This window comes from Schistocerca piceifrons, chromosome 2 (genome assembly GCF_021461385.2).
Source record: "Schistocerca piceifrons isolate TAMUIC-IGC-003096 chromosome 2, iqSchPice1.1, whole genome shotgun sequence".
In the NCBI taxonomy this organism is placed as follows: Eukaryota; Metazoa; Arthropoda; class Insecta; order Orthoptera; family Acrididae; genus Schistocerca; species Schistocerca piceifrons.
In genome coordinates, this window is record NC_060139.1 from 781,043,619 (window position 1) to 781,056,623 (window position 13,005).

General features: G+C 45.3%; 1 protein-coding gene across 1 annotated transcript in view; it reads right to left on the reverse strand.

Moving 5' to 3' along the window:
• LOC124777260 (rootletin-like) overlaps positions 1 to 13,005 on the reverse strand; it is a 239,025-nt gene that overhangs the window by 155,027 nt on the left and 70,993 nt on the right. The window contains 2 exon segments of the mRNA XM_047252586.1: positions 640 to 800; positions 12,713 to 12,849. Coding sequence (XP_047108542.1) covers positions 640 to 800; positions 12,713 to 12,849 — 298 coding nt within the window.

Genomic DNA, 13,005 nt, shown 5'->3' on the forward strand with positions numbered 1-13,005 from the left:
TCATTTATACAACTCAGAACTTCTAAGTAAGCGTTCCTGTGTTTGGAAGCTTCATCAGACTGTGGGGTTAGGTGCTGGTTAAGTTTGTTAGATATATGATGCTAGTAATAGTGTATTCTGTAAAGATAGATGGCTCACAAATCTTTTTTACGATACTACACAAAACACACGGAGCATGAATGAATTCTGAACATGCTCAACTGAAATATGTAGAGTCCTTGCCACCTCCCTCCCCCAGTCAGTCAGAATAGTAAATTCACTTTCTTATTCACGTGAAATGTAGCTTTCTCAGAGAAAACAAGCCTACTGGAAAAGGGTTACCAGAAGATGGTCTTCTGGCATGATTGACTACTTTCAAGATGTGTACGAAAATATCACTCTATAAGTGCACTAATTTTGTGTTCCCAAACGTCTTCTGCTAGTCACTTGCCATTTTCTTTTATGAACAATCCTATTGCTTGGGACAGCACAGTGGTGCAACAACAGCAGTGTGCATAATACAAACAAAATAAAGTCTTCCTATACTGCAGCATTCTGCAGAGCTTTCTATCATACTTATTTCCACTACGGTAGTTGTTTAATTCTTTTTGACATGTGCTGTATAATAACACCAAAAATTCAGCAATAAAACCTAATTACCTTTCCCTTTTTCAAGCTGTGATATTAATAGATCTGTCTCTAACTTCTGCTGCTCAAGCATATCACGTGCCATTTGGGCATGATTTAACTCTTCACGGAGTGTGAGGAGCTCTTCTCGTAATCGACTACATCGCTCTTCTTCTGCACGCATATTTATTTCCCTGTAAAATTTGTTGAATATGTTAAACAAGTGACATCTTGAAAGTTTGCATGGATCAATTCAACACTATGAAGAGTTTTAAAAAAATAAATAAAATAAAATAAAAAAATAATAAAACAAAAACAAAAAACAATTAAAATAAGGAATACAAATTTTTTATTCATAAAACCACATGATGCGATTCATTTCACTTTTAAAGATAACAGCCATTACCAATGAAACTCAGCTGCAGCAACTGTATTGTTCAGTGGTTAAGTACATTTTCATCTGTGTGGCACAATAAATGAACAAAAGTTTCATAGAGTGTGATAAGTAACCTCTGTGAACTTGGCAAATGTATATTATGTAGACGTGAATAACTGTATGGTGCATTACAGTAATGTACAAGTAGAATCTGTGTATTCCACCAAGGATGGAGGTACAGCAGTAACAGTAGTATAAAATCAATATGGTTATATGTTACGGAACTTTCTAACATCCAGCTCGGAGGAACTCCTGAAAGATATCAACTTCATATAGACCTTCAGTCTACACTTCTCATCATTCTGTCTCAAAGTTGAAAGAAACCTGATCTTGTGAGCTTGGTAGGGTAACTTTGCCACCCGATTTGATCCATTTTGTTTGTATGTGCTGGACATTCCTAAAACCCACGACCTACAAATATCCTTCTGAAACATTGAACAATCAAGAGAAGCAATATGGAAATACGGCACAGGCATGGCAACGTCTTCAAACAGTTGAAAAAAGTGTTATCAACAGCAGCTCCCACTTGGGTGACTTCATCATTGGAAGGGATGAGCAAATAAATAAAGCTTAACAGATGTGCTGTTTGTAAACAAAAGAACTTTTTTCTGTTCTTTGATTCATATGATATTTATTGCTCTTAAAACTATGGGAGTTACGTTTGCAAGTGCAAATGTTATTTCGGGTGTATTTTACATTTCATTGTGATATAACAGTGTAGCTAATATTTGAAAGAAGAATGTATGCTTTAAATCCCATAATTGGTGGTTACATGGTTAATATTAAATGACATTAACAAATACAATCAATGACAGAAATAAATGTTGACTACGTTTTTGTTTTCTGTTTACTTAACATAACAATTTCACACAATTTCTAAAGTATTCTATATAACAGGGTGTATAAGGGGACAAGAAAAAAAAAATTCCCGGATTTCCCGGTTAAAAACACACTTTCTCCAGGGCGAAAATACACTTTGTCCATGTTAAGTGACAGGATACTTTTCCTCAGAACTGTAAAACTTATCAATCCTTTGAATGGTAATGGTTTTATACACTGGCGTAGAATTTCTCAGACGTTTAGACATCGAAACTCGGGAAAAGGTCATGTACACTGCATATTTTCGTATTGCGAAAGTATAAATTTGAATTCCACCAAACACTGCATGTTACTTTCTGAAACATTGAAATCGAGATTGCGATGCGCTTTTCTAAGACAGTAATAGCTCATGTCGCATGATCTTGCCAGCCGATACAGCGGATATTCAGAGCTTAGGACACGTGATGTAGTCAACTAATAGCATTATCACTGTTAAGTACCGCATACACACAAATAGGAAAAGTTAATGGTGTAAATTAATATAGATGGTGTTGCTACAAGAAAAGCAGAGCTTTCTGCAGTAGCCACCGGAAAGATCGCGGGAGGCGCACATCGGCACGGCGCGTCATGGACGGTAGTTGCCGCAAGTAGAGTCCCGTCCACCAGAGGGCACGCGAGAATTCAGACGCGACCTCTGCCGGGGTAACAACAACAACAAAAACTCAGGCAGCACGGGACGTGCCCAGTCAGTTAACATCGGGCATGCCTAGGACACAGTCCTGGTCTACGCTAAGTGAAGTGCGACGTAAATGTTAACAGTGTTACTACACAATTGGCGACGAGTAGGGTCGTTCTTTCGCGTGTTGCGTCGTTGTTCCGGTTTCGCAGCTTCTCCACAGCATGGAGGATTTAGTGTGGGTTTTGGTTGAGCAGCAGATGGAGCTCATGGCCACCATGAAACAAGTGCTTCTGGCATTGCTCTCCACGCCGTCTGCTCCAGCGCCGTTCCCTCCTCCCTTTCCCCTGTATGACGAGACGGCGGAGGATTGGGACGCATACGAACATAGCCTTCGGCAGCATTTCCAGGCGTTTCATGTTGCCGATGCGGAGGTATGTCGTGCTCTCTTCTTGTCTTGGATATCTCCACCGCTGTATCAAGTTTTGCGGCAGCTAGCGCCGTTGCAGAAACCCTCGTCCTTGTCTTTTGACGCATTGTGTTCATTGCTGTCTTCATATTATCGCCGCCGCACGCATGTTGTGGCGGCTAGGGTCGAGTTCTATCAATGCAAGAAACAGCCCCATCAGTCTTACCGGGCGTGGACCGCTACCCTGCATGGTCTAAGTCGCAAGTGTCATTTCGTCACGGAGCAATCGCGAGAGTCGTATGCCCACGTTACGGTACGCAACGTCATTGTTCGTTCGGTCCCTGATAGGGAGGTCCGGCAACAGGCCCTGCAGTTAGAAGACCCTTCCCGTGAGGAAGTCCTGTCCATTGCTCAATCGTATGAAGTCTCACACCGCAGGTCAACAGCTGGAAGCGTGGTGCGACGTCGCGGCGGTTAAGGGCGGCGCGTCCGCGTCCACTGTATCCGGGGTGGACGACGTCCGAGCGGTACAATCCGACCATTACGGCCGCTCCCGCACGGTGCATAAACAGAATTCCGGCCGCCGGCCCCCGTTGCCGTCCTGTGCGTCGTGCTACATACATCATGGTCGGTCAGAGCGCCCCCAGCGTTGGGCTGTTTGTCGCAAATGTAATAAAAAAGGTCACATTGCTAAAGTTTGCCGCTCAGCCTCAAAAGAATCGAAGGAAGCAGGTACAGAGGACATGGACGTTGACATTCAGGAAGTTTCATCGGGCCAGGCTCCCGACGCATCGGCACGCAAACTCTTTATCGAGGTATCAGTTCTGTCGCGCCGGTTACAACTGCAAGTAGATATGGGCGCAGCAGTTTCGTTGTTGAATGCACGAACTTATTCCGACCTTGGATCGCTCCCGTTGGCGCCAGTTTACTGGCGTCTACGCGGTTGTGGTAAACAGTTCATTCCCCTACTGGGTCAATTCACTACCGACGTGACTTACAAATCAGTCACTCGGCCTATTACTTTTATTGTTGTCAGTGATGTGAGCTCCGCTAACCTTTTTGGGATGGATGCCTTTCAAGCTTTCGGTTTTTCTATCACTGACACCATACAGTTGGTCTCCGAAGACGTTCCCTATCAATCATTGGAATCTTTGATCTCAGACTTTCCCAATATCTTTGAGGAGGGCCTGGGGCGTGTTTCTGATTTTGAAGCTCACTTAACGTTGAAGGCGTCGGCTCGCCCGCATTTTCTACGGGCAAGGCAGATCCCCTTGGCTCTCCGCCCTCAGGTAAAGGAAGAGCTAGACCGTCTGACAGCCCTAGGGGTCGTTCTTCCTATTTCTTCTATTGAGTGGGCTTCGCCCCTCGTTATTGTAAGGAAGCCCTCGGGAAAATTACGTCTTTGTGGCGATTTCAAGGCCACCATTAATTCCCAATTGGTGGTGGACACCTATCCTTTGCCTCGTGCTGATGAATTATCCCCGCCGTGGCGGGAGGCCAATATTTTTCGAAAATTGATCTTTCAGAGGCTTATCATCAGATACCACTTGATGAGGACTCCAAACGGCTGGCGGTTGTCAACACCCCGTTTGGCCTTTACCAATACCAGCGGTTGGCCTTTGAAATATCCAGTGCCCCGGCGATATTCCAGCGATATCTTGAGCATGTCACGTCGACAATCCCTCATTGTATTAATTACCTGGATGACATAATTGTCACAGGCCGCAGCACGAAGGAACACTTGCACAACCTTCGCACCCTCTTTCTCAAATTCAGGTCTGTGGGCTTGCGTTGCAACCTGCACAAGTCAAACTTCTTCCAACCGTCCATTGAGTATGTGGGCTACACCATCTCTCGGCACGGGGTCCAGCCACTAGGAAGTTTGGTCCAAGGTATCGTCGACCTTCCTCAGCCTGCTTCGCTGAAAGAGTTACAAGCTTTTCTAGGCAAGATAGCCTATTACCACCGGTTCATTCCCAGGGCTTCCATCGTAGCCCGCCCCCTGTACTGCCTTCTGCGCAAGGCTGTTCCTTTTGATTGGTCACCTGCATGCGAGCAAGCGTTCACCTCGTTGAAGAGCCTCCTCACGTCAGCGCCTTGTTTGGCTACTTTTGACCCCCATAAGCCGTTGGTCCTGGCTACCGATGCTTCGCAGTATGGGGTGGGGGCAGTCCTGGCCCATCGCAACACAGATGGTTCCGAACAACCACTGGCGCTTGCATCTAAAACTCTTAGTCCCACACACACCCATTACTCCCAGTTGGAAAACGAGGCTTTGGCCATTGTCTACGCTGTTACCAAGTTTCACCCTTTCTTGTATGGCACGAAGTTTCAGTTAATCACTGACCATAAGCCGTTAATATCATTATTTGGCCCCGCCTCTCAGATTCTGGATAGGGCGGCTTACAGACTACAGCCCTACTGGACAGCATGCCAACGCCGATGCTCTTTCCCGTCTTCCGGTGGACCCGGATCATACGTTCGATCGAGAGGAAATTATGTGTTTTCATTTGGATGTGGCGTCCCGCCAAGCGGTTGATGGCTTCCCAATCACTAGTTCTTGAGTCGCCAGGGAAACGGCAGCTGACCTGGTTCTCCGGCAGGTAGTTCGCCTCATTCAGCAGGGGTGGTCATCCCGCCCTCCACGCCGGGCCTCGGACCCTCTTTGTAATTATTTTATTCTACGAGACCGCCTCTCGGTCTTGGATCGAGTTCTCCTTCTGGCTACCGATGATACAGCTCCTTGCGTGATTGTTCCTGCAAGTTTACGAAGGGAGGTCCTCACGTTATTACATGCGGGGCACTGGGGTGTTTCCCGTACTACACCCTTGGCTCGCAGACATGTGTACTGGCCCGGTATTCACAGAGAAATTGAGCACTTGGTGGCCGCCTGTTCCCTGTGTGCGAGCCAACAGGCATCTCCCAGGGCAGCATTCTCTTCATGGCCGCCGGCAACCCACACATGGGAACGTGTTCACATCGATTTTGCGGGCCCGTTTCTCAATGGCTTTTGGCTCATTGTCATTGATGCTTATTGCCGATTCCCATATGTGGTTCGCTGCTCCTCAACCACTTCAGGCACTAGCAAAAATCTTTTCTGTGGAAGGTCTGCCAATTACCCTGGTCTCGGACAATGGACCACAGTTTATTTCGCAGACATTCCCGGATCTTTGTAGGCGCTTCGGTATTCGGCACATTTGCTCTCCCCCCTTCCATCCACAATCGAATGGGGAAGCCGAGCGCATGGTGTGCACATTTAAGACGCAGATGAAAAAGTATGTGCATGAATTTCCTGCGAAGGAGGCATTGATGCTTTTCCTGATGGCATACCGGACCACACCAATGGGAGAACGCAGCCCCGCAGAGCTCCTCCATGGGCGCCAACCTAGGACTCTGCTGCACCTCCTCCGGCCTGGTCCTCGCCAGTCTTCGCAAAACGGAGTACCTGGCTTTCCACTGGGGTGTTTCCCGTACTACACCCTTGGCTCGCAGACATGTGTACTGGCCCGGTATTGACAGAGAAATTGAGCACTTGGTGGCCGCCTGTTCCCTGTGTGCGAGCCAACAGGCATCTCCCAGGGCAGCATTCTCTTCTCTTCTGGGTATGTCGGTCTGGGCACGTGGGTTTGGTCGCAATCCCCGTTGGATACCGGCTGTGGTCCTGCGCCGAAATGGCCGCCGGCTCTATACCTTGCAGGCGGGGGACCGGGTGGTACGTTGTCACCAAAATCAGCTACGTCCACTTTGGGCACCCACTCTCCGACCTCTCGGACACCGGCTTCCCCATTGCCAGCACCTGTGTTGGTTTCCCAGGGGACGTTACCCGCCTCTCCCCCCTGTGACTCTGCCGCACTGCGATGGTTCTCAGCCTTGGCAGCCTCCAGTAGCTCCAGCACCGGCATCGCCATCATTCGAGATGCCCCAGCGAGAGCCGGGCCCTCTCGCATGCCCGGTTTCTCAGGAGGCTGGTTCACCTGTCCCTTCCCCATTGTCCCTGCCACTGGGTTTTGCCCCTCCCAAGGTGGAACTGGATCCAGAGTTCGACAGCTTGTTGCTCGTTCTGTCCCGGGCTCCGGTGGTGGGATGACGGGGGCCTCTTCGTGTGGGTCACTTCCAGCCGTATTCAAAGGTTCCGGCTCGAGGGTTGGCAGATCCCCTTGACTCCGGCCTTCCAATGGATGTGGAGGTCATTGCTCCTGCCTGACTCTCCACCTTCCGACGCAGTGGATCACAGTGGCTTCACCCCCCGAAGGAGGAGGAGTGCAGTAGCCACTGGAAAGATCGCGGGAGGCGCACATCAGCACGGCGCGTCACGGACGGTAGTCGCCGCAAGTAGAGTCCTGTCCACCAGAGGGCACGCGAGAATTCGGACGTGACCTCTGCCGGCGTAACAACAACAACAACAAAAACTCAGGCAGCACGGGCCGTGCCCAGTCAGTTAACATCGGGCATGCCTAGGACACAGTCCCGGTCTACGCTAAGTGAAGTGCGACGTAAACGTTAACAGTGTTACTACACTTTCACATATAATACTGGTCTCTAAGATCAATAAGTTGTAAGAGAAGCTAAACTTTCACGTATAATGTTGATCTTTTTAGTGCATATTACACTTTACGATACATCACACAAATGTGCCAGTAAAATTTTTAATACCAACATAAATGTCTGATCTTCTGGGCTCGAATTTTTTTCTAAATGGTCGTCCTCAAAAAGTTGATTTTTCAATGAGAGTCAAACGCTCTGTGATTTAAGAAATTCATCACACTTTCTCGCACTTAGTTCATCATGTGTAAAAGGAAATTTACTTTGAAAGTAATGCTTTTCAATCAGTCATTCCCAATATTTTCCCATGACCTTTTAGGAAGAGGTTTCAGCAGTTGCCAGAGAGCGCCAGATACGAGGCGTCACCGCACTTGCACAGCTACGATGATGCAGGAAGCCCATATTTGCATACGTGTAAAACATTAAAAGATCTTACATTATGTCATAAAAGAAACAAGACATCAGAGGAATTTCGTGAACCATACTAAAATGCATAATATGGTTTAAAGTGCATATTTGTATGTCCAGATTCTTTTGTAAATTTTCTTGGAATACCAGTACTGTATTATCTCATTTTTGGTTCTTTATTATGGCATAATGCCATATGTGCTAGAAGATGAAAGCATGCTCTTTTGAAATGGAGCGAACAATTGAAACTAGCCAATGGTGTGGAATTAAACACTTCGTTTCAAATAAATTGACTGCCTCAGCGGAAAAGTTTAATAAACCATATTTCTTTAGCAAACCGAGAAAAATAACTTCATTGTTCTGCAAGGCAATTAATGCTTGACTGAAATAGCCGTCTGTGGCAGATATCCCGGTTTGCTCCCAGTGAATATGGCAGCTTGCGCACTCCAGTAAAATTTTTCCGGTTAGCATCTTGCTTAAACAGATAACAGCCACTCTTTTGTGGCCAGAAGTGGGAGAAGGTACATGCTCGACTCGACTGCGCATGTGCATGGGCCCGCTTGCAATTGCTCACATGAATCAAATGTAAACAGTTGTGACGTCATGCTTATCGGAGGCAATTTGTTGTTATGAAGCATTGCATAGTCTTCTAAAGCCTTTGGCACATTTTGTTACTGGCAGACACTTGTATGAGCTCTGTGTTTTGTTGTGTACATGTTGCATTTCCTTCGCAACTTAAGTTTTATTTTAGTTTTTTCCTCTCGTTCATGTTTTACTGCTGCAGTATTATTTTGCAGTAGCGGGATGCAGTAATATCCTTTGTTCGAGTATTATTTCTTACAAGTCAAAATTACAAAAAATTAATTGAAAACTAAAACAAAAAAATATCCTGGAATTTTAAAATATTCTCGGGTTTTTCCCGGTTTTCTCCCGGTTGTCCCGGGTTGTATACACCCTGTATAAGCAAGTTCAAGCCTCAACCAGCACCTAGAAAACACTAAACACTAGCAATGCTAATACAATAAAAAGAATGGAACTGATTAAGACACCTGACATGGACATAATCAGATAGAAGAATGGATTGTGAAGTGGCTGCTGTAGGCATTGATAAGCTACAAATACAAAATAAGTACATAATATAATGCCTCAGTACTCTGTGTTGTTGTTGTTGTTGTTGTTGTTGTGGTCTTCAGTCCTGAGACTTGTTTGATGCAGCTCTCCATGCTACCCTATCCTATGCAAGCTTCATCTCCCAGTACTTACTGCAACCTACATCCTTCTGAATCTGCTTGGTGTATTCATTTATTGGTTTCCCTCTACGATTTTTACCCTCCACGCTGTCCTCCAATGCTAAATTTGTGATCCCTTGATGCCTCAGAACATGTCCTACCAACCGGTCCTTTCTTCTTGTCAAGTTGTCCCACAAACTCCTCTTCTCCCCAAATCTATTCAATACCTCCTCATTAGTTATGTGATCTACCCATCTAATCTTTCACTTTCTTCTGTAGCACCACATTTCGAAAGTTTCTATTCTCTCCTTGTCCAAACCATTTATCGTTCATGTTTCACTTGCATACATGGCTACACTCCACACAAATACTTTCAGAAATGACTTGGTTGGTTGGTTGTTTGGGGAAGGAGACCAGACAGCGTGGTCATCGGTCTCATCGGATTAGGAAAGGATGGGGAAGGAAGTCGGCCATGCCCTTTCAGAAGAACCATCCTGGCATTTGCCTGGAGTGATTTATGGAAATCACGGAAAACCTAAATCAGGATGGCCGGACGCGGGATTGAACCGCCGTCCTCCCGAATGCGAGTCCAGTGTCTAACCACTGCGCCACCTCGCAGAAACAATTTCCTGGCACTTAAAACTATACTTGATGTTAACAAATTTTTCTTCTTCAGAAACGCTTTCCTTGTCATTGCCAGTCTACATTTTATATCCTCTCTACTTCGACCATCATCAGTTATTTTGCTCCCCAAATAGCAAAACACCTTTACTACTTTGAGTGTCTCATTTCCTAATCTAATTCCCTCAGCATCACCCGACTTAATTCGACTACATTCCATTATCCTCGTTTTGCTTTTGTTGATGTTCATCTTATATCCTCCTATCAAGACACTGTCCATTCTGTTCAACTGCTCTTCTAAGTCCTTTGCTGTCTCTTACAGAATTACAATGTCATCGGTGAACCTCAAAGTTTTTATTTCTTCTCCATGGATTTTAATACCTACTTCAAATTTTTCTTTTGTTTCCTTTACTGCTTGCTCAATATACAGATTGAAAAACATCAGGGAGAGGCTTCAATCCTGTCTCACTCCCTTCCCAACCACTGCTTCCCTTTCACGACCCTTGACTCTTTATAACTGCCATCTGCTTTCTGTACAAATTGTAAATAGCCTTTCGCTCTCTGTATTTTACCCCTGCCACCTTTAGAATTTGAAAGAGAGTATTCCAGTCAACATTGTCTCAATAATGCATTCATTATGCTGTTTGTAGTAGCTTACCCGCACACCTATTTTTTTTTATTCACCTGACCAAAAGTCTTGTTCCTCCTGCCACCGAACTTCACTAATTCCCACTATATCTAACTTTAACCTATCCATTTCCCTTTTTAAATTTTCTAACCTACCTGCCCGATTAAGGGATCTGACATTCCACGCTACGATCTGTAGAATGCCAGTTTTCTTTCTCCTGATAACAACGTCCTCTTGAGTAGTCCCCGCCCGGAGATACGTATGGGGGACTATTTTACCTCCAGAATATTTTACCCAAGAGGACGCCATCATCACTTAACCATAAAGTAAAGCTGCATGCCCTCGGGAAAAATTACAGCTGTAGTTTCCCCTTGCTTTCAGCCATTCAAAGCACCAGCACAGCAAGGCCGTTTTGGTTAGTGTTACAAGGCCAGAACAGTCAATCATCCACTGTTGCCCCTGCAACTACTGAAAAGGCTGCTGCCCCTCTTCAGGAACCACACGTTTGTCTGGCCTCTCAACAGATACCCCTCCGTAGTGGTAGCACCTACGGTACGGCCAACTGTATTGCTGAGGCACGCAAGCCTCCCCACCAATGGCAAGGTCCATGGTTCATGGGGGGGCCTCAGCACTTTAACCCATTTTAACTGCAGCATCCAGAGAAGAAGCATTTAGCTTCCTATTATGGCAAGGGGAAACACAAAGAGAATGTAAATAATATACAAGTAAAGGTAACAACTCACCAAACAGTAGAGGCACTGAGTTGTCAATACGCACATAAACCAGACAGAAGGTGCACGACTTAGAGGACTGAAATGGGATGGTATGACAACAGAAGCAGCGGAGACTGCGAAGAAGAGGGTGCGGGCACAAAATAAGTGAATAAGTGAAGCTTGTGTCCTGCGTCAGGCGAGAGGTATGTGTGGGGCATGTGGCAGGGAGCTAGAGAAGGAGACTGTAGCCAGGAGGATTACATGAACAAAGGCTGTGTTGCAAGGGTAACTCCCAACTACATAGTTCTGAGTAGCTGGTGTTGGGGGGTGGGGCGGGGGGTGGGGGGGGCGGGGGGTGCAGGACAAGTGGCATCCGGGTGGTATGGATTGTGAAACAGCCATCGAAATTGAACGTGTTGTGCTCAGCAGTGTGTTCTTCCAATGGTCAGTCATCTATTCTTGGTGACAGTTTTATGGTGGCCATTCATTCAAGTGGACAACTGTTTGTGGATGAGTTTAAATAAAATGCTGTCAAGAAATTGCAGCAGAGCTGATATACAATAGGGCTGCTTTTTGCAGACTGCATGTAATGGCTTTGGTGTAAGATGTGTTGAGTGGGTATATGGGACAGGTCTTGTTCCTAGGTATTCTGCAGGGATATGGCTCATGTGGTAAAGGACTGGGAGTGAAACTGGCATAAGCAAGGACCACAATATTGTGCAGACTGGGTGGGAAGCATTATGGGTACAATGTTCCTCTTTTCAGAGCACAAAGATATGTACCTGAAGACCTGGTGAAAAAATGGTTCAGTTGTTCCATTCAGGGATGATATCAGGTGATGAGCAACTTTGACTGCTACCTACCCACCTAATTGCCAGATTATAGTTCAACATTATTTAAGTAGAAAATTGCCACAGTTTATGTCCAAATTGATTAATTTCTCCTCATTCCTTCCCAGCCTCAAAACACCTTTTCTACCATTCACTACACATAGTGCTTCTCAGCCCAAATGCCACTTTCCTGGATGTTGGCCTCCACCTCTCTGATGGCTCCATCCATATCTTTATCCATATCAAATCTACTGTAAATCAACAAAACTTGCATTTAGATAGCTGTCATCCCTTCCAGATCAAAAAATCACTCCCATATAATCTACCACCCATGGGTACATTTTCAGTAATGAGATTTCCCTTATCCAGTACACTCAAGATCTCACTAGGGTCATCACAGACAGTTACTAACACCAAATCCTCTACAGACAGATTTCCTACGCCATACCCTCACCCTCGCACACTCCTACTGCCCCAGAACCAGATGCAAAGGAGGACTCCCCTCACCATCCAATATGGACAGCTGAGCCATGTCTTTACAATGCAGCTATCACCATGAGCACAATGCTTGGTGGACCTACTACTGTTCCTCTAAAACGTGGGCGGCTGTATTATATCACTGTCTGCATTTCATCTGTACTTTCTATTACCATCTTACGTTTCTGCAATATTGTGAATGGAGAGTCCACTTCACACTGACAGCTTGCTTTCTGAATACTAAGATAATACAAAATATCAGCATGTTTTAGTTTAATGAAGTATCAAGTACTGTGACAGAAGATGCCCTATACTGACCTAATTTCTGAATCCTTTGTAATCCTGTCTAGTTCACTTTGTAAGAAGAGTTTTTCATCTTCAAGACTGTTGCACATTTTCTGTAGTCTTACATGGGATTTCTGCAGTTTATCGTAGTCACTATTCATGGTGTCCAACTGAAACAGATAAAATTATATGTTGTATGTGTTACGAAATTCTCATGTAATGTTAACTGGCTATTCTTTGCAAAAATAATTTCAAAACATAGTTTAAAATGCAAAAAATAAGCAAAATATCTCCTTTCTGTATTATTGGAAACAATAAACCAGTTT